This window comes from Scaptodrosophila lebanonensis, unplaced genomic scaffold, assembly GCF_003285725.1.
Source record: "Scaptodrosophila lebanonensis strain 11010-0011.00,11010-0021.00 unplaced genomic scaffold, SlebRS2 tig00000072-arrow-pilon, whole genome shotgun sequence".
NCBI lineage: Eukaryota > Metazoa > Arthropoda > Insecta > Diptera > Drosophilidae > Scaptodrosophila > Scaptodrosophila lebanonensis.
The window spans coordinates 7,136,233-7,156,909 of record NW_022060558.1 but is presented as its reverse complement, the minus strand read 5'-3'; the positions used below and the strand labels follow the sequence as shown (position 1 = coordinate 7,156,909).

At 36.8% G+C, this 20,677-nt stretch overlaps 1 protein-coding gene across 5 annotated transcripts in view; it reads right to left on the bottom strand.

Moving 5' to 3' along the window:
* Positions 1-385: 385 nt before the first annotated feature.
* Positions 386-20,677, bottom strand: part of LOC115625545 (CCR4-NOT transcription complex subunit 6-like) — a 34,640-nt gene continuing 14,348 nt past the window's right edge. For 4 of the 5 annotated variants that reach the window (XM_030520622.1, XM_030520625.1, XM_030520623.1 and 1 more), the window contains 3 exons: positions 3,218-3,286; positions 1,884-2,196; positions 386-1,755 (listed from right to left, as the gene is read on the bottom strand). In XM_030520622.1, the coding sequence (XP_030376482.1) occupies positions 978-1,755; positions 1,884-2,196; positions 3,218-3,286 (1,160 nt within the window). In that variant the 3' untranslated portion in view covers positions 386-977. Of the gene's footprint in view, positions 1,756-1,883; positions 2,197-3,217; positions 3,287-3,623; positions 4,330-20,677 lie in introns of those variants that run through there. The other variant, XM_030520626.1, reaches the window with a different exon arrangement.

The following is a 20,677-nucleotide window of genomic DNA, read 5'->3' as shown; positions in this document are numbered from 1 at the left end:
TAGAGTCAGATATTTACGAATCCACTTCTAAACTCCTTTCATCTGTCCAATCTTGACCTTTTGTGTTCACATCGTGCGCGATTGTAATATTATTCTTTCTAAGTAGTTTGTGGCAATTTATGAATATTTTTTATCCCAGACGCGCCTGCTTGATAGATTCTTTTAGATTTTTGATATTGGCTATTTTTGAATATGCCAAATATTTCTTTCAAATCGAAGCAAATCGTTTTTTCTATATAATTTGTTGCATGTTTTGTAATATTTGTATTTTCGTATCGTTAAATTTTTACATATTTTTTGAATTTTATACTTATAGCTTAGAGTATGTGTCAACTTATTAACTTAAATATTCTACAGGTATGAAATGTTACAAAAACGTAAGTGATCAAATTTATATGTATTTATATATTTTATTCGATGGTGCAGTAAAAAAAACGAGAAACGCGGAGTAGAAGAGCAGCAAGTAAAATTAATTCGTATTTAAAGCCCTCTGCTCTTGATTATAAGAGCAAAACGCCATATTTCCTTATATTGATTCTTATACAAGGAAATATGATGTGCCGAAGAGATAACTGAACTAAACACATTCACTTGCACAATGCTAGAATCTTGTTTGAGAGATGCGTTTTAGTTGAAGAGGGGTTGACGCACTTGACGAACCAGCGCACAATCGAGACCTTTATATTGTTGTCAACTTATAAGTTATAAGGTTTTAAGGGAAGTCATTCCTATTGAATATTGCGTCGCCGTTGCCCTGTCATGCCATTTCATGGTTTGGTCATTTGGTTTTGCCTATTGGATTTGATTGAAAGGGTTCTGAGGTTTGCTGATAGTCCATTCATCGCCGTCCGGCTATCCTTGCAATTGCTTTGATTGCCGCCCGTTGCTGTCACAGTCGTCATAGTCATCATTTTTGTTTTGGTCGCCGTAGTCGATGTTGTAGTTGCCACAGTTAGTTTGCACCTTCGCCTTTATTGCTACCGCCGGTTGATAAGCCCATTAGGTGGCGCCTGCTGCCCCGCCGTGTGCATCAGTTCCAATTCCACTAGCAGCGGGAAATGGTCGGAGGGTATGTGAGGGTGTGGGCAACCAACAACTTTGTTCTCCCGCAGCCAATCCGTAGATACGGGACCCAATAGACCTAAAGGATTCATGCCTGTCCTTGTATAGAATATGTAATCGATGATGCCCTTAAAGTCAAACGTATAATTCGTGTGCGGCATTATGTCCTCGCTGTAAGCGGAAGCTAGCTTAAAGGAATGCGTGAACTCGTTCGTGTCGTTAGACAGTAATCGTTGCAGGCACGACTTGTAGCCCATGTCCTTAAAGTCAGAATGATCCATGGAGACGCGGCCCTTGCCAAGGAACTCAACGACGCCAGAGTCTGGCAGCGAGTTGAAATCGCCACATAGCAGCAACTGCACACTGTTGGAATCGTTCTTATGGCCGGGGCGAAAACTGTGGCTGGCCTCGTCAATGATTGTTTTCAGCTCGTTGCTCAGCATCATTGTCTGTATCAGTTTGACGTCACAAAACTCTGGATCCCAATGAATATGCGCTGTGCACACGAGGAGCGGTTGTGAGATCTGTGTTACCTCAGACATGGGCTCCCATGCCGTTTCCTTGACCTTGAGGAGGGCAGCCAGACCAATGTTATCCTTTGGCATGACTCTGTTCAGCATGTTGTCCGATCCTTCAGCATTAGCCATAGCCAGCTGATTAAATTCAATCAAGTGCTCCTTGATTAGCGTAAATCTGATAAAAGAGCAAGATGATAACTTTCAGATTTAACGAATAATTCAACCAAAACAAAATTTGTTAAAGAATATGTAGAATATTATCTTCGAATCAATGGATGACAATTGTATCTTAAGCATACTCACTTTGATGCACGAAAGAATATCGCACAACCGTCCACATATTTGCGTTCTACTTCGGACATGGTCTTCGCCCGCGACTTTGGTGAGAAAATTCCTTCATAACCATCGTTCTTCAGCTCAGGTAGAAAAAAGTGATAGAACTGTTCTGTTTCGATTTCCTGAAGGCTTATAATGTCTGCCGCATAGTGCCGTATCTCATCGATAATGGACTTCTTACGGTACTCCCAGCATAGCGCCCACGATGGACAATAGCCGTACATCTGTCGCGTCGCGTACTTATCGCATAGCACATTATAGCACATGACGGTGAAAATGCCTGCAAACGACAAGTTAGCACAGACTCGTGAAATATATATAATATATTTTAAAAACTAAAATTTTACATGATTTGCATCAGACTAATGTTTCCAGAAAACCAATTAAAAGTTTTTTTGAAACGGTTAGATTAACATTAAGTATTTATAAAGACTATTTGTACAACTCAGGTGAACTCTACTACACTGCGCTTCAAACCTGGTTTGGTAATGTTTAGACGTATGTATGTACTTCAATAATTAAATTTCGATTTGCTCTTAATGTGAAGTAATGAAGATCGAAATCCTGACCAGAATTTAAGATAGGAGGCTTAGCTGAAAGTTAGGAAACAAATCGATCTAAAAGTGAGTTTCGCCTATTTTGCATTTAATCAACCTTTTTATCAAGAGTGGTGCCTACCACCACCCCAAATGGAAATGAATGTTAAAAAAACGAATATAAAGTTAAAATCATGTCAGCCCAGCCCAACTCTTGAATACAATTGTATATAGGTTACATTCAATCTTTGCCTATCGACATCGTGGTAAACTACAATAATTTTGAAATTTGTAATAAACTTGCTCTGTGTATGGATAAGACTAAGTTTGGTGTCCCTAGTTATTATAGCCCAAAAGTTATCTCTGCTCATACGGACGGAGAGTTGGACAAATCTTTATCAGTTCATCTCGTCATGCTTATTACTTGTATCTACTATGGTTGCCTCTTCGCACTTCAAAAAAGAGCCAGGTAATGCGAAATCGTTATGCTTGCGTATTTTAACATTAGACGTAGGAATGTATTTAAAAATATAAACGTAGGATGTTAGCCCAAAATAATATTTTCAATGTCACAAAGATTAGTATTAATATATTAGCAGGGGAAAGTGTGATGCGTTTGTCATGTGTACCATCTATGAACATTTAGGAATAAACTTAAATGACGATCCACATGCCAATAATGTTTTGGGATAAATGAATGTATAAAAGATGTTTCACAAATAGTGTTTCATGACAAATTTGAAAGGTAAAGTAAGAAATACTTACAGGCTGGACGCGTTTTGTTTGGTTTTGCAAGTGGCAGCCAAGGTCTTTGCGGCGGTGGATTAACGGTGACTGAAAAATAAGTAAAAGCAACATGTTATTATTTATTTATCAAGTGAAAATATTTACCAGCTCTTGGCAATTATGAAATTAGCACCCCCTCACAAGCACACACAGTACACAGTACAGGTATAGTATGTAAGAAGGTGACACACAAACGTGCTACACGAAAATGGTGAAAGTGATATGCACCAATGCCGAAATTACTTCCGCCTTTGGAGCCGCCAGCGCAGCGGCAGCAACGACGTTAACCACAAACAGGTGTCAGTATGTATATATGTATGTATTTTGCATATGCAATCCCCCTCCCCATCCCCATCCCCCACCCGACTGGAGCTGTGCTGTTCACCTGGGTTTCTCCAGGCCTGAGCTATGCTTTGGGTGGCGTGAGAAGAGCGAAGCTGTGGGTGCCCAAAGACTAAGCGCGGGCGCGACACCCCATCGCCGCCACCTTTCCTATTCCTATTGCTAGCCGTCGTTGTTGTTGTGCTACTGCCGGTGCTGCTTACAACATTTTCTTCTTTTTTTTAATGGTGGGTCTGGTGCCCAATAGGTTCAGCTTCTTGTGCTGTTAATGTTGTTTTTGTTTGCAAATTCTGTTATAGACTTATAGTTGCTTCACTCGCTTTGCGGAACGTATATGGCTCACTGAACTGAGCTCCGATCTGCGGTCTCTCTCTCTTTGCTTTGCTTTGTTGTTGTTGGCGCTATGCTTGTTGCTCGCTTCTTTACTTTGTTTTAAAATCTCAACGTACGATTGTTTTTGCATTTCTTTTTCTGTTAATTTTGTGCAAACGACGAACAACGACGATAAAAGCGCCGCGGTCGATGATGAAAAAGAAAACTTTCACTTTTTAATCAATTTTAAGATTTTGTGTAATTTTGTTGGTCCTTCTCCGGGTGCTTGCCGTTACTTCTGTTATTGTTTATAGCAGCTTTAATGACTACATTAGCAAAAGATTGACTGCACTTCAATTATATAATTTGCTTTAAGCCAACTTGGAGCTCCCTTGGCCAGCTGTTGTTGAAATTCTGTCTTTAGCTTGGTATTTGCGATGTTGTCTTTCATATAGGCAAGTGGTTTTCGTGTGTGGTTGCAGCTTAATACAAAAAGTACTTCAGCCACCGAAAAAAATATATTTATGTACTTAAAGTAACAACTAATTATAAAACATAATAAATAGAAACAAAATACTCAATGCCAACCATGTGGCATACTAAACTAGCCTGCAAAATTGTAAGGCGGAGCTCCTTGGTCGTATCGCAACAGCTAAGTTACGCATACTCGTATATGGTATATACATATATATTAAAGCATAAAAAACAAGCAAAAAAATGCAAGCAGGGGCACGTATATGCAACATATTATTAATATGTATGTATATGCTGAATGAAAATAGTACGACAAATTGTTTATTCTTCTTAATATTTTCATGTTTTTGAGAAGGAAAATTCTTGCTTTGGAATAAAATAGGTAATAAGCGATCATTTGTAAGTAAGCAGCAAAATTTATCTAATTTTTATAGGTAATGGCCCCAATCACTTCTTCTTTGCATTATCTGACAAATATCCCAAACGCTGATTTTAATCTCCTGGAAAAATTTGTGGGATAAAGTAATTCTATTATACAATTTTGTTTCCCTTTTAAAATTTACCAAATAAAAAGTTACAAATTTATATCTGCAGGAATACTAGTATGTATTATTTCATATTAATACTAATAGTGTAAATTTACTTTTATTTACGTTATATTTTCTGTGGTAGTTAGTTGCGAGGATGAGGGGGGAAGCCGTACATTCTTTTACGGTATCAACATTTCCAACAAACTGGTATAACGTTTGCATTTTGTGAAAAGGGGTTTTCATAAGGATAAAAAAAAGATAACGAGTTCAAAGTTGCGCCATCTCGATTATTTTATACTCTGTAATAGTCACCCCATTTTCACCATTTCGGTTATAAATAAAGAAAATAATAATATAAAACATAATTCTTTAATACTCTGAGATCAAGGGAGTTACGTGCTTTTTATAAATATGATGTGATAATGGTGGTTACATAAAAAATTTCCGACTGATGAATAAACAATTCCATAGCGATTCTACTTTTTTTTTAACATATTAATGTAAGTAATAACTGTAAAATTAATACAGAAAAGATCGGTCGCAGTCAGTCCACATTAGCAAAACTCAACATGAGTTAGGGAATTTCATCATTACTTTCAACATTTAGAAAGTCACATAAACTTATCAGGGGTACCACAGAAATCTCGAGGTTTCGGTAACATTTGTTTTTGAAATCTCACAAAAAAACAAGAAATTAATGCTAAAGTCGAGCAGGCTCAACTCTCAAATACCCTGTACCACCCCACAAAAAAGAAATTAAATTAATTTAATTAATTAATTAATTAAATTAAACTAATTAACTAAATTAATTTAATTAATTAACTAAATTAAATATTCCATGCATGCATACATACATTTCCATTTCCATCAGAATCGTGCCTTATGCGTGTTTGTGTACTTGTACATATGTATGTATGTGTGCATTGGGCCTGGTTATATGGCTATAACTTTCTTTCTGATCAACCTATCATAACTTGAAACTTGGTATACAGATATATAATTACTAACTGGATGTGTCTACCAAATTTTAGTTTAAAATTCCAAGAATTACGGGAGTTATAGAAAATTGTTAATAGGGGGGGAGTGGGGGGGGGGGTGGATCAGAAAAAATGAACAAACTCGTCCTTTCTCGGGCTCAGGAGAATCTGTATACCAAGTTTGGTTATTCTAGCTCTTATACTTTCGGAGATCCTTGCGTTCATACAGACAGACAGACGGACATGGCTATATCGATTCGGCTTGTCATGCTGATCAAGAATATATACACTTTGTGGGGTCTACCAAGCCTCCTTCTGTGTGTTCCATGTGCACTCGCACAAAACTAATATACCCTTGTACCCTTTGGGTACAGGGTATAAAAAAAAATACGTCGGTGCCAAAGAACTTTGAAAGATGTAATTTTTTCCAACTTCCCCTGCAAGTCAGCTATCAGCAAAGCTGACGTTCACATTTGACTGACTAATTCTGTAAAAATCCTGTAACGCACTCAGTTGTCAGCAACAACTAACTGTCGACGATTACATTAGACTTTTTTTTATACCCGAGTCGATATAGCCATGTCCGTCTGTCCGTCTGTCTGTCTGTATGAACGCAAGGATCTCCGAAAGTATAAGAGCTAGAATAACCAAACTTGGTATACAGATTCTCCTGAGCCCGAGAAAGGACGAGTTTGTTCATTTTTTCTGATCCACCCCCCCCCCCCCCCACTCGCACCCTATTAACGATTTTCTATCACTCCCGTAATTTTGAATAATAATAATAATTTTGAACTAAAATTTGGTAGTCACATTAGGTTAGTAATTATATATCCGTATACCAAGTTTCATTATGATAGAATGATCGGAAAGAAAGTTATAGCCATATAACCAGGCCCAATGCACACATACATACATATGTACAAGTACACACACACGCATAAGGCACGATTCTGATGTAAATGTATGTATGCATGCATGGAATATTTTATATTTAATTTAGTTAATTAATTAAATTAAATTAATTAATTTAATTACTTTTTTGTGGGGTGGTACAGGGTATTTAAGAGTTGAGCCTGCTCGACTTTAGCATTCCTTTCTTGTTATAAAATGTAGTGCTTCCATAAATTCGACGAAAATTGCGTCCTGTTGTGGCGATCTATGTTTTGCAAAAACTAGCATTTCAAATTAAATTCAGAAAAAACAAAAATGTACTTTCATTTTATTTCCCTGGTCCGTATTGTAAATTTAAATGGCAGTTTATAACCATTCACATTTTCGTTAACAAACAGACCAGGCGACACACAATTATCCCCAAGATTGTTTAATTAATACACAGTTATACATTAAGGATATGCAAAATATATTTGACGCACATTGTTCAGAAAAACTATAAGCTATATATTTTAATGATTTTTTTATGAGGAAAAATGTCTTTGTTAGTGTTTTTAATCAACACTCCTGGCAAAACAAACGATATTTGATACGTCCTAAAAGAGATTTCTGTGGCACCCCTGTATGTGCAATTCTCCACCTTTACTCCAAAAATCCTATCCTCTCTCCTTAGACCAGAAGCAATTTTAAGCTAGTACTACGCTCTAAAATAGCAGCAGGATTATATTTATCTATGTAATATTATAGAATTAAACTTTGGAATTTCAATTGTAATTTCTATCGAAAGTCACTTTTTGTTCCTTGTTGCACCAGAAGCGTTTTTATATTAGTAATTGATAAAACATTATACTTTTAAAGCAAATTTGTCTACCTATGACAAGTTTAAAGAAGGCTTCGTTTTGTTTAAATATATGACAAAAGATAAAATACACGAAACAATTAAAAATAAGAATTTATGAATAAATGACAGAGACCAGCTTTTTCCATTTTCTATGTCAATTCCTCCAGATTGAGCCGAAATCAGGGAAAAATGTTTATTGGGGCATTAAATTGTTAATACAGAAGCTATATGAAGAGTTTTTATAATTTTAAATTTTAATATCCACACAATGCCATCTAACGTTTACAGCTATATCTGGAAATATGAATTGCTCCTCAGACAGAATGAGCGTTTGTTCCCCCAGAAGTAGATTGCGTTAAAAGACACTTCCAGTCATAGTCATCATTAATAAGTGCAATGTATTGTTTGAACTACGTGTGTTTTAATGTAATCTACATATTTTGTTTGTCCAAAACTTGTGTATGAAGCATTTACATTTATAAAAACTACATAAATAATCTAATAGTGTATTTACTAGTACAGTAAGAAAGCGATCGCATTCTCAGTATTAATCATTTCTTTTGTCAAAATTGTCACCTTTAAAATTTTTTTAAATTTTCATACAGAGAAATCGGATGGCAGAGCACTGCGTTGATCAAAAATCAGAATGTGAATGCGCAACTGTGGGGATATGCCATTAGGAATACTAATTGGTGTTTTCACTTACGTTTGTAATTTTCGGTCGAGATGGAGTTCACATTTTTCTTACAAAGCCCAATGCTTCCAGCCTTCTTTTCTCACTCCTTTAAAACTACATACATACGTAACACCAATTGCTTAAATGCAAAGCTCCTACTTGCATATGTATGTTCATATCTCATATCGCCATTGAATTGAAATGTAAGTTGAAATATTGTTTGCTTATACATACATGTGTACCTATAAGAACGTATGAATACTATATTAATTTGGTTTCACACCAGTCTCTAAATGGCATAATACGCTACAAACACACATACATATATAATATGTATTGAAAGGCTTGCTTATATTAAAACAGACTGAACTTTTTTCCCCGTTTTTTTTTGGCAGAAAGTCCAAAAAAAATTTTTGTACAAATATAAAAAATTTTATTTTTATTTTATTATAAATTGTTTAATTAAGCGAAAATTAAATTAATTCCTGCTGATATGGCAACACCATTTTCTTGGCGCGCAGTCCAAGTTACCTGGTTGTGTAAAACACATGTATTTGTGATTTTGGCAGCAATTTTTGGTAAACTTTCTGAGCTTGCAGAACTAAGAAAATAACCCACAAAAGTTAAGTTATATAATGGAAAACGTTAATCAAGGTATGTAAAATTATAATCCAAAACTGTTTTTAAGCGATGAAGTGTGTTCGCGTAATTGTGCCATGTGTTGTTCGTGTGCTTTTTTAAAATTAACCTTTATAAGTTGCGCTGTGTTTCGTGGAATAGTACTTTTGAATGGTAAAGAGTTGCAAAAAGTTATAAATGTGGAAATACTAACTAATATATGTTTATTATGGAATTACTAAAGAACTTCGTACCAATTAGCACGTTTTCTGTAAAATTGCGTTTGTTTCAGCAAAACTACTGTTTGGGCATGCAAACATTGTTGACATTTGTAACAGCAACAAAGACTCAGAATACGCATTTAAGCAGAATATATTACAGAAAATTAACGTAAGCATCTTAGATGAATACAATACTATGTTAATATCGGTAAAAGTAAAATTCTTCTCCAATTATATTAAAAAACACATGCCATGTTGTAATCAAACTTAAAAGCCATTCAAAAAAAAAGACACAAATTGTTTTGCTTTTAACATGATTGTTGATGTTGATGGCGATTTTGAGCCGTGATAGAAAACGCTATAGTCGAGCAATACCGACAGTGAAATACCCTGTACCCAGACAAACTTCAAGCACTGAGTTATATACGCCCATAGCGGAAGCAAAAAGAGAAGATGAGGTAGCTTGATGCTGTGCTTGTGGGCGTACTTGTAGTACTAGAGTGAAATGTTTTCGCTAATAACTTTTCTAAAAATGTAACGATTTGATTGAAATTTAAAACAATAAATAGATGATTCTATATAAATTACGTGTGCAAAGTTTTGTTTATGTAGCTTTTGAAATGTGGACAGTATTAACGAAACTCTGTAGCCTTGAAGAGGGGGGAGGGGGGAAATCAAAAAAATAAAATAAACTCATATTAAATTATTTATATTTTGTGAACTAAAATAAATTGCATGTGAGCAATATATAGGCCAGTTTCTGGTTCGATACAGTTAAAAATACTGAAATTAGTGAAAGTCGGCCATATCGGTAATATGGCAGCTATATGAAATAGTGGCCCAAACTGAACCAAACTTGGTATGTCGTCTTGAGGTACCAAAATATGCGTACAAACTAAATTTGGTAAATATAAATAAATATCTTCATATTTCGAGTTTCTGCCAAAAAAACGGGCAAAAAAACCATAGGGCAGGGTGAAGTGACAAAAATCACAGCACAGCATAGCATCGGCAACTTATACATGTATATGTATGTACATATATACATATGTATGTATACATATTCATACATGCAGTCTGTTTTAGGTAGGAAAGCTCGTTATTCCAGCATAGTACTTGCATATATGTACTACATATACATACATATAATAAAATGTATCCAATACACAAAATTGAGAGTTGTGCAACGATCTTTTGCCTTATTTCTTCAATGTCTACATTTTTCATGACCGCTGCCGCGCTGCATTAAAAACAAAAACGCACAGAAACAAAAAAATACTTACATACATACATAGGTTTGAAAGGCAGAAAACCAAGTGAGCGTATCGAAAAAGAAAGTGAAATCCAAATTAAAATTTGGTGCGATCAAAAGCGCGAACCCAGACCGGCGCCCGCCATGTCTGTCCAAACGTCTGTCTTTCTGTTGGGTAAGCCAACATTTCGTATGCACAACACACGACATGCCTCGCCAACGATCACTCAAAATTAGAGATGAGCATGATCCCGCCGAACCAAATGGGCACCAAATTCAAAAAATAAATACAAGTACGAGTCCCAACCAGCTGTATTGCATAGCACAACCGTTTTTAATAGTTAAATTTTTTCTACATTCAGGCAAATTTTAATGAAAATATGGAATTATTGGCAGCTCTGATTTAGTAGAAAACCCTTTTCATATGCCCGTTTATGCTGCCGGTCCATGTATTTTAAGAATACTCATCGGCTGCATATCGATTCGGCACGAGCCCACCTCTACTCCATATAGAAAACAAAAGTCACCTAGCTTCGGCTTGCAACTCGGTGCACTTGCAGCAGTGGAGGTTGAGGCGACTCTGGCGATATCGGCGGCGGCGGCAACGACGGTGGCTGTGGTTGCCACACATTGAATTGTGCTTAAGCAATTAGATAACTAGTTTCATTTGCACCATTTTTTTATAGCGACTCAAATGACTGCCAATGTTCAATGGCGTTCAAAACGACTCATTGCCTGTCTGCCTGTTTTGAGAATCATCGATCGTCTGCAGCATTGTCAGCGTCGTAGCTGCCACTTAAGGCGCACATGCAGCAAACCAGTTTAACTGCATTTTTATGCACAATTTGAAGCACAGTGCTTGGTAAGTGGCTGTGAGCGCCATATTCAAAATCTAAGCCAAGAGACTCGCTGCTCCGGTGGCTCCGAACTCTTCGAATACTGCTGCGTCACTTGGAAAATCAATTGAAATAACAATAATGCACCACGAAGTGCTTCAGGTGTGCTGGAGCCCCATGGATGCTGCTTCTGATGTGTATAGTATATTCGCGTAGGCTTTCTACAGGCATACGGAGAAACGGGCAGACAGCAGTCGCATCGTCGTAGGAGGCAATGGCAACATAGGCATGTATGCCTCACGCAAGCTGCGCACCACGCGGCAGATACAGCAACTGCCACTGCCACCAACGTTAAGTTTTACTGCAGCTCCTCAACAATGTTCGCTGGCTGGTTACGTTTATTTTTCTTTTCTGCTGATCCACTTTTAAATCTTTCGCGCGTACTACTTACTTTCTCCCCGAGTTGGAAAGCAAGCGCTGACATTGACAACACAGCACGCAGCAGCAGCAGGAGGCTAAGGCTGAGGCTCAGGGGGAAGTTGGTGTCTGCCCGATACAGAGTTGTTAGCTAGCTTATTGCCCTGCTAGTTGCCAACCCATACAACTTTCTAACCATTTACACTTCCTTTTACGCAACAACAAATTTTCGATGCACACAACCTTGATCGCTCAAAAGCAAAACGCTCTCAAAAAGCCAACGAAAATGAAAACAGGCTTACACCTCTTCCGCAAATAATTAACGCTTTACTACTTGATTATAGATTCAATAAAAGATTTTCGATGCTTCTTTCTTTTGAATTTTCGTACAACAGCAATATAGACCAGTTACGCGTAGCTCCAGTTAAAACATAAATAAATATGCGTATGTATGTCTGTATGTATGTATATACATATAATACTCGTATTACACATAAAAAAATAAATTAGGTTGCGTTGCATAATAAAAAAAACAAGAGAGAAAATTGTTAGTCGAGCAACACCGACGTGGAAATACACTATAATCCTGGCGCCGTTGTTATACATGCAGTATTGAAAGTTTACAAATTTTCTCGGCTATTCTTTTCTTTGATGATGATTGACTGATCGGATCATGTTTAAATAAGTGACGAATTAAATATTAACAACGTATGCGAAGTTTAGTTTACGTTCCTTTGAATTTGTGGATAGGAAAGGAAAAATAAAATAAACGCGAGTGCACGAGAGAGATTGTGATAAAAGACGTACCTAATCGTACCTGATCAATGTCTGTTACATACATTTCCACAAATCGAATATACATACCTCTTTGAACATTCGGGCACAAAGCATAACAATGAAATTAAACAGTTGGTGTTCAAAGATCACACAATAAATTCGCACTCACGCACAAGCGGGCCAAAAACCAAAAGTCGGCGCGTCGTCAGACGTGCTCCCCCTTCCCCGCGTCACATGCGAGCTAATTGATGTGGATGTGAGTGGCAAGCGCGTCCACCGGCAAAAAGCTCAATAAAAACAACAACAGCTGTTTTTTGGAATAGCTCCGTTGTTGTGTCCGATGCTGTTATTTTTGGCACTAATATCGTTTTGTTGCAGCTATAAATGTGACAAACGAAAAATACCGGTTTCGCCTTTCTTGACCATTTACACTTAAAACCATTTTTTGTTGGTGTGCTCTACTAAATCAACAATAGCAGAAACAGCAACATCGGACACCACAAAAATGATGACGCCGCGACGTGTTTAAAATGCATTACAAGCATAATTTGACATCAAAAATAAATTAAACAAGAAAAAATTAAACGGGCTTAAGCCAATAAAACGATTAGGTAACAGTTACAACAAAACAACGTCTGAAGAAGAAGCAGTGACTCAAAAATTCGTAATCATCAACAACGTTATAAACCTCAATCAAGAAAAAGTCAAAATTGTTACGACAAACGGCAGCAGCGACTAGGGAAAGTCAAGAGAACCCTTGACTTCCAATTTAACAAATATTTAATACTCTTTGTAATTTCAACGTATTTGGGCTATCCAAATTTTCAAATGATAGGATTTGAAATACAATTTCAGCATATCTAAGTTTTTTAGAAGGCACACTATGGCAGTTACGAAGAGAAAACAAGTAGAGAAGCTAAAGTCTGATAGCCCGATATATCGTATGTATATGTAGAATAATTCTAGAAATTTAAGTACCCTGTACCACCCCCTGTACCATACATGCATACACACATGAGTTATATTTACATCAGAATCGTGTCTATGCGTGTTTTTGTACTTGTACATATGTATGTATGAGTGTATTGGGCCTGGTTATATGGCTATAACTTTCTTTCTGATCTTTCTATCATAATGAAACTTGGTATACGGTTATATAATCACTAACTTAATGTGACTACTGACAGGAGAATCTGGATACCCAGTTTGGTTTGGTTATTCTAGCTCTTATACTTTCTGAGATCCTTGCGTTCATACAGACAGACGGACATAGCTATGTATATCGACTCGGCTTGTCACCCTGACAGGAATGCTAAAGTCGAGCGGGCTCAACTATTAAATACCCTATACCACCCCACATTGTGCATTTCATGTACAGAGTATAAAAAGAAGTTGATATACGACCCATTTAATACAATATCTGCTGGTTTTTATACTGGGGCACCATCGCATGAGCAGCACTCTAGCATAGTAGTTTTAAAAAAAATTTAAGTACACCCAAAACCGGATCTTACGAAAGCTAAAAAGGACGGATTACTGCTCAGCTTTGGGCATAAAAGTACTCCAATGACTTTGATTGCAGATACACGTTCGATGCTATGGCAAATTTCAGCTGTAATCTCTTTTGTCAAGAGGTAAGTGTACGTGACCTTAGCGTTAGAAATTTATCCATTTGTGGTTGGACCATATAACCAAACACTGCTGAAATAATTTAACACAAATGTGCGACATTTTCTGTTACAAAGGGAAGAGGGGTCTGTGTACTTTATAGTACGATGTGGTACCGAAAGTATCTTAGAAAACGACAATAACAAACGACACGAAAACTCGAAATAAATGTTACAATGACATTTACGGCCGTTAGCTGCTTAACTGTTTGACATTTGACGTAACCGTTTTCTAAGAATTTCGGACTTTTTGTTATTTGTTAGATGTTATACTTTTTGTGAAGAGGAAGTCTGGCACACTAAACTCTGCTATCAATTAGCCAAATGGCTTTTCCCGACGTTTCAGGCGAACAAAAAAACTTTCAATTTCATGGCAAGATATATTTACATATTATAAAAAATTGTACAGCAAATTATTCGCACTCGGATGGAAAAAATCATCGTGAGGCACAATATCTCAACAGAAAAAGCGAAGCATAACGACGCAACTAGAAAAGAAAAACAATTAAATTGCAGACAGTAAAAAAATACTAAGACGCTACCGCGCCGAGATCAACTACGACAGCAACAACAGACTGTTGTCTATTTATTGACGTGGCCAAACACTTTATCTGGTTGGCCAGGCAGTCAGTCGGCTGGCTGATGGCGCAAACAGTGTTGCAAATGACCCAATTATCCACTGACCCACTCAACGTACGCCCCAAACGATGGCGTACTTGGTTTCCAAAGAAGCCCGCGCTCGAGCCACAGTCGGAGTCAAGCGACGTAGAAAGAGGTGGCGTCCACTTAGAATATACTTTTTATGCGCGCTTAAATGACCGTTTAAAAAAACGCTTGGACAAAAATCAACAGTGGAGCTAGAAGATGTGCAAATGAATAGACTATGATGCCGTCTTTGCCGGCGATGAGCGACCCTAAAATAAAAACATTAATTAGCTTAATGACAAGCAATTTGAATCCGACTTTGTACGCAGATGAGCGAGCGCCAAAGATGCAAAAGATACAAGAAAATAATTTGCAAGTTACGGTTACTAAAGTAACGGTTAAGATAAAGACCTTTATGAAGTTTGCACAAAACTGTAAGATTTTTACTACGGCAAAAGCACGAAATATGTTAGAGTTTCGCGCGCCCGATTTTTAAATACCCTCCCACAGTTGCATAACTGTAAAATAAACTGTATTCCTCGAATCATTCCGCAAAATGCTATTTGATATACATAGTGCAGAGTTTTCGTTTAAGTTTGGGAATATAGTCCAACTTATTGAAAACTCATTAAAAAGGTTACAATATTTCGATTAGCGAAAATGTTTTTCGTACTAAGAGTGGTTTTGCCGATCGATCGTTCCTATAGCTATATGAAATGAGGCTTTATGTGGTTTGCGAACAGTTTAGTCGGCGTATGGATAAAACAAGTAAGAAAGCTAGTCAGGTGTCCCCGCTTTGAAATACTCTGTACATATGTTTACAATAATGATAGAAATTAAAAAAATTAAGAAAATTAAACAAAAAATTTGGATCGATTTTACCTCGCTCGGTATTCGAACTCACGTAAAGGGTGTATGTGAATGTATGTATGCCTATGCGCGTCTATTCGTATATGTGTAAATATAACCAAAGCACCAGCATCAACAACAGCTGCGGGCAGCGCTTGGGCAGCAAATATATTTATGGCTATAACTTCTTGTTAAATCGCATAAATTGGCATACGGACACATAATTACTAACTGAGGGTATTTGCAAAATTTTAGTTCGAAACTCCGAGAATTACGGGAGTTACGATTTGCGGGGTAGAGGGGGGAGGGAAATTCCAAAATATACATTTTCTGCGTATTCACACAAGGCATCTTGGACTAAAATTTTGTGTTCCTAGGTCTTATAGTCTCCGAGATATAGGCGATTATACGAATAGAAAATCGGGAAAACCCCCATAGGGGGAAGTGGGGGGAAAGTCAAAAAAATAAAACAAACTCGTATAAAATACACACATAAGGCATCTTTGTGCAAAATTGTGTGTCTCTATCTCTTATAGTCTCTGAGATCCAGGTGTTCATACGGACGGACAGACAGGCAGGCAGGGCTTGATCGACTCGCCTCGTCATGCTGATCAAGAATATATATACTTTGTGTACATTTCATGTACAGAGTATAAAAAACTGCACGCCAAATTTTGTTTCCCCATATGTTATGGTTCAAAACATATAAAAACATAACATATACATATGTATGAGAGTATAACTGATTGGAGCAATATTGAGAAAACGCAAGTCACGCAAATAACAAATATTCTTGATCAGGACGACGTCAGTTTAATTTTATTAAGATGCAAATACTATAGTTCATTTTTTTAACAACCTAATGGAGTCTTGGTCGACCGCATATATGTATGTAAGTATATAGTATAAATTTTGAACAGTATGACAAGACGAGTCAATATAGCTATTCCGTCTGTCCATCAACATGCACGCAAGGATCTCGGAAACTATCAGCTTGACTTCCCAAGCCATGTAAAGTTCGTCTGATTTGTATTCCAATGCTGCTTTGGTTCCACTCTGTACTACACAATCTCGAAATAAATGTATGCTATTGAGACTGTTCATAAATATGTCTATGTTTGCTTATGCGTGACTATGCACGAGTTATTCTAGCTCTTGAACAACCGGAGATCCTTTCGGACATCGCTATATATACTTTATGGAGTCCGCCACGTCTCCTTTATGTTACATACATTGGCACTAATTCTATAAAATTGCATGAATTAGCTTTTAATTTACAATAAGATTCCTTTATCTGATCAGTTTTTCTTTTTATTTTGATATTTTAATTTTCGTTGGTGGGACTAGTAACGCCCCTGGCTACACTTGGCTGTGATTCAGGGGCATTGCTAGTCAAATAAAATCCCCCTATCTAGGCGGAGGCGCTTTGTTAGATATTATTGTTATTTGTTTAGATTTGTTCAATATAGACTTTGCTAGCTTCTAAAACTTTTTTATGTAGCATTATATTAAACAATTTGAAACATGTTAGCCAAAAACCAAGATTTCTCTCGTCTATTACGCACCTGCTTATAAAACTAACCTATCAGGGCTTTCTTCTGGATGGTTAAACAATTTAAGCACAACATACAATTGCGTCTATAGTGCGATGATTAATACTTGTAGACGCTATCATTCCAGATCCAAGGCGGTTAAATATTTCATACATCTGCCTCTAGTTTTTATAGCCTGCACCGCAAGGCTAAAAGGCTATATTAGTTTTATGCGAATGTATGTAACACACAGAAGGAGGCGTGGCAGAACCCACAAAGTGTATATATTAATGATCAGGATGACAAGTCGAGTCGATATAGCCATGTCCGTCTGTCTGTATGAGCGCAACGATCTCAGTAAGTACAATAGCTAGGATAACCAAACTTGGCATTCACGTTCCCTTAAGCCCTAGGCAAATCGAGTTTGTGTTTTTTTATACCCTGTACACAAAGGGTACAAGGGTATATTAGTTTTGTGCGAGTGCACATGGAACACACAGAAGGAGGCTTGGTAGACCCCACAAAGTATATATATTCTTGATCAGCATGACAAGCCGAGTCGATATAGCCATGTCCGCCTGTCCGTCTGTTTGTCCGTCTGTCTGTCTGTATGAACGCAAGGATCTCCGAAAGATTCTCCTGAGCCCGAGAAAGGACGAGTTTGTTCATTTTTTCTGATCCATCCCCCCACTCCCCCCTATTAACGATTTTCTATAACTCCCGTAATTCTTGGAATTTTGAACTAATTTTGAGTCACATTAGGTTAGTAATTATATATCCGCATACCAAGTTTCATTATGATAGAATGATCGGAAAGAAAGTTATAGCCATATAACCAGGCCCAATGCACACATACATACATATGTACAAGTACACAAACACGCATAAGGCACGATTCTGATGTAAATGTATGTATGCATGCATGGAATATTTTATATTTAATTTAGTTAATTAATTAAATTAAATTAATTAACTTTTTTGTGGGGTGGTACAGGGTATTTAAGAGTTGAGCCTGCTCGACTTTGGCATTCCTTTCTTGTTATACCCTGTACCCGTAGGGTAAAAAGGGTATATTAGGTTTGTGCAAAGTATGTAACATACAGAAGGAAGTATCTCCGACCCCATAAAGTATATATATTCTTGATCAGCATGACGAGAGAAATCGATCTAGACATGTCCGTCCGTCTGTCCGTCTGGATGAACGCAAGGATCTCAGAAACTATAAAAGCTAGAATAACCAAAGTTGGCATCCAGATTCTCCTAGGTCCGAGTAAGGACGAGTTTATTTTATTTTTTAAATTTTCCCCCCCTTCCCCCGCTGCAGAATTTCGTCAATAGCGTCCACATTTCAAATGCTATCTAAACCAAACTTTGCACACATAATTTATAAATAATTATCTACTTTTGTTTAAAATTTTCAATTATTCAATTCTGTCAATTCTAAGAAAAGTTATTAGCGAAACAAATTCTCGCCAGTACAACAATATATCTCAGTGATGGAAGTTTACCTGGGTACAGGGTATTACACTGTCGGGCTTGCTCGACTGTAGCGTTCTCTCTTGTTTTTTTTTTGATACACCCCCCACTCCCCCGCAATTCGTGTTTTTCCATAACTCCCGTAATTTCTGGAATTTTGTACTCAGCAAGTACCTCCGGTTAATGATTATGAGTCCGTATGCCAAATTTCATTTCCATAGGTTAATTAAAACGAAAGTTATAGCCATAAATATTTTCTCTGACGGAGCTCTGCACGCAGCTGTTGTTGTTGTTGCTGCTTTGACATAATTATGTACTGCAAACATACACGCATATAAACACGCATAGACACGATGATGTAAATGTATGCTGTTGAAACTGTACATAAACATGTATGCACTTTTGTATGTATTAAATATATTTTATTTAATTTAATAAATTATTTACTTTTTTTTTAAATTCAATATTTTTTCATAATTTTGTTTTTAATTTTCCTTTTTTGTGGAGAGTACAGGCTATTATACTGTTGAGCTTGCTGGACTGTTCTGCGTTCTCTCTTGTTTCGCAATGAAACATTTGACTGAAAATAAATGTTACCTTGTAAGTTATTGTTTCCTAACACATATATGTACATGTAAGTAAATCGAATAACTGTCACAAATGGTCGCAAGAGAGCATGATTGCTTCTCTATAAACGCCTCTCCAAATCACTCTTTTCATTGTATATCATATGTGTGGAGGGAAAAGTCGTTTATATAGTACATTGAAGAAAACAGTGCTAAGAACCGTCTGCGGGTACAACCAAACTTACACAGATGTTCTCCAAAGATTCTGTGCCACACAGTTTGAAATTTGTTATGATGGGTGGCAAAGGCTGAGCAATCAACACAGAAGAAATTTGTGATCTTGTTTATTTTGTGAGGTGGTTGGAAATCGTGCCTCATTAGATGTGTTGTGGCTCAATAAATAAAAAGGAAAACTACCTTATTGTTGTATGTAGGCAGGCTCATAATTTGTAAGAAATAGAAATAATATTTCAGTCTGTTTCATTTTGGGTCATAAAAACAGTCATTATTTATTGTTTTTTTTTGTTCGTGTTTCTTGCATGCAGCATTCGCTTACATTTTTATTAAGTTCATTTCTTAGCCAAAATAAATAAATTGCATTTTATTGTGTAGGTACAGCTAAAAACTACATGTATCTGCGCACGAAAATATGTGTGCGAAATGAAAAAGTGTAACAAGCAAGGCATGCGAGAATAAAGTTTCCCGCTTCGTTTGTTATTTGTGCAAAACCCCTGATACAATAAACTATAAAAATTAATTAAATAAATTTGTTACAAGCAATGAGAGTAATTCTAAGAAAAGTTTAGCGGATGAGAAATTATAGTAAGTATATTAAGCGCCCTGTCAGCCGTCTACCCCGTCTGGCTTGCTATAGTCAGTCAGCCAGTCTGTCTGTCTATCAGTCGCTCTACCGCCTACCGGAGCTTGCCATGGTTAAACTGTGACATTTTGCTGTTGGCAGTAAGCAACAGGCAGTCGTCAGTCGCGTTTATCGAAGCGAGCCGCAGTTGCAGCTCAATAGAAAATTTCTGCGCTCGTGAGTTTCTTTTAATTAAAAAGGCAAAAACTTTTACTCACGGCAGAAACTTGGACGCCAACCGAGCTGGTAACTAGGGCTGTCTGATGGCTCTTGTCTTAGATTTTACGCTTAGTTGGCAGCAGCATGAGATATGAGAAGTTAATTACTAACAAGTACGAGAATAAACCAGCAAAATTGGCAATTGTTTGAGATTGGACATAGGATACAAACCCATCAAACTAAACTTAATAAAAACTCCAGTGGTGTATTCAAATAAAAAAAACCTCCAAACGAGTACATTACTGTGCAGAAAGCTTTAACCGATAATAGAGATTCCTGTTTCCGTTTTTATCTACTCCCCGACCTAGTTTGTTTAGTTTAGAAACTATATATATAGATACATATATACAGCTTCTAATTTCAATGAATCAAACTAAATTTTTAAATAAAATAAAATAATATTATTATTAACATTATTTAGGTCGGGTAGTAAATATATAAATTCTTAAAAAATTAGTCAGG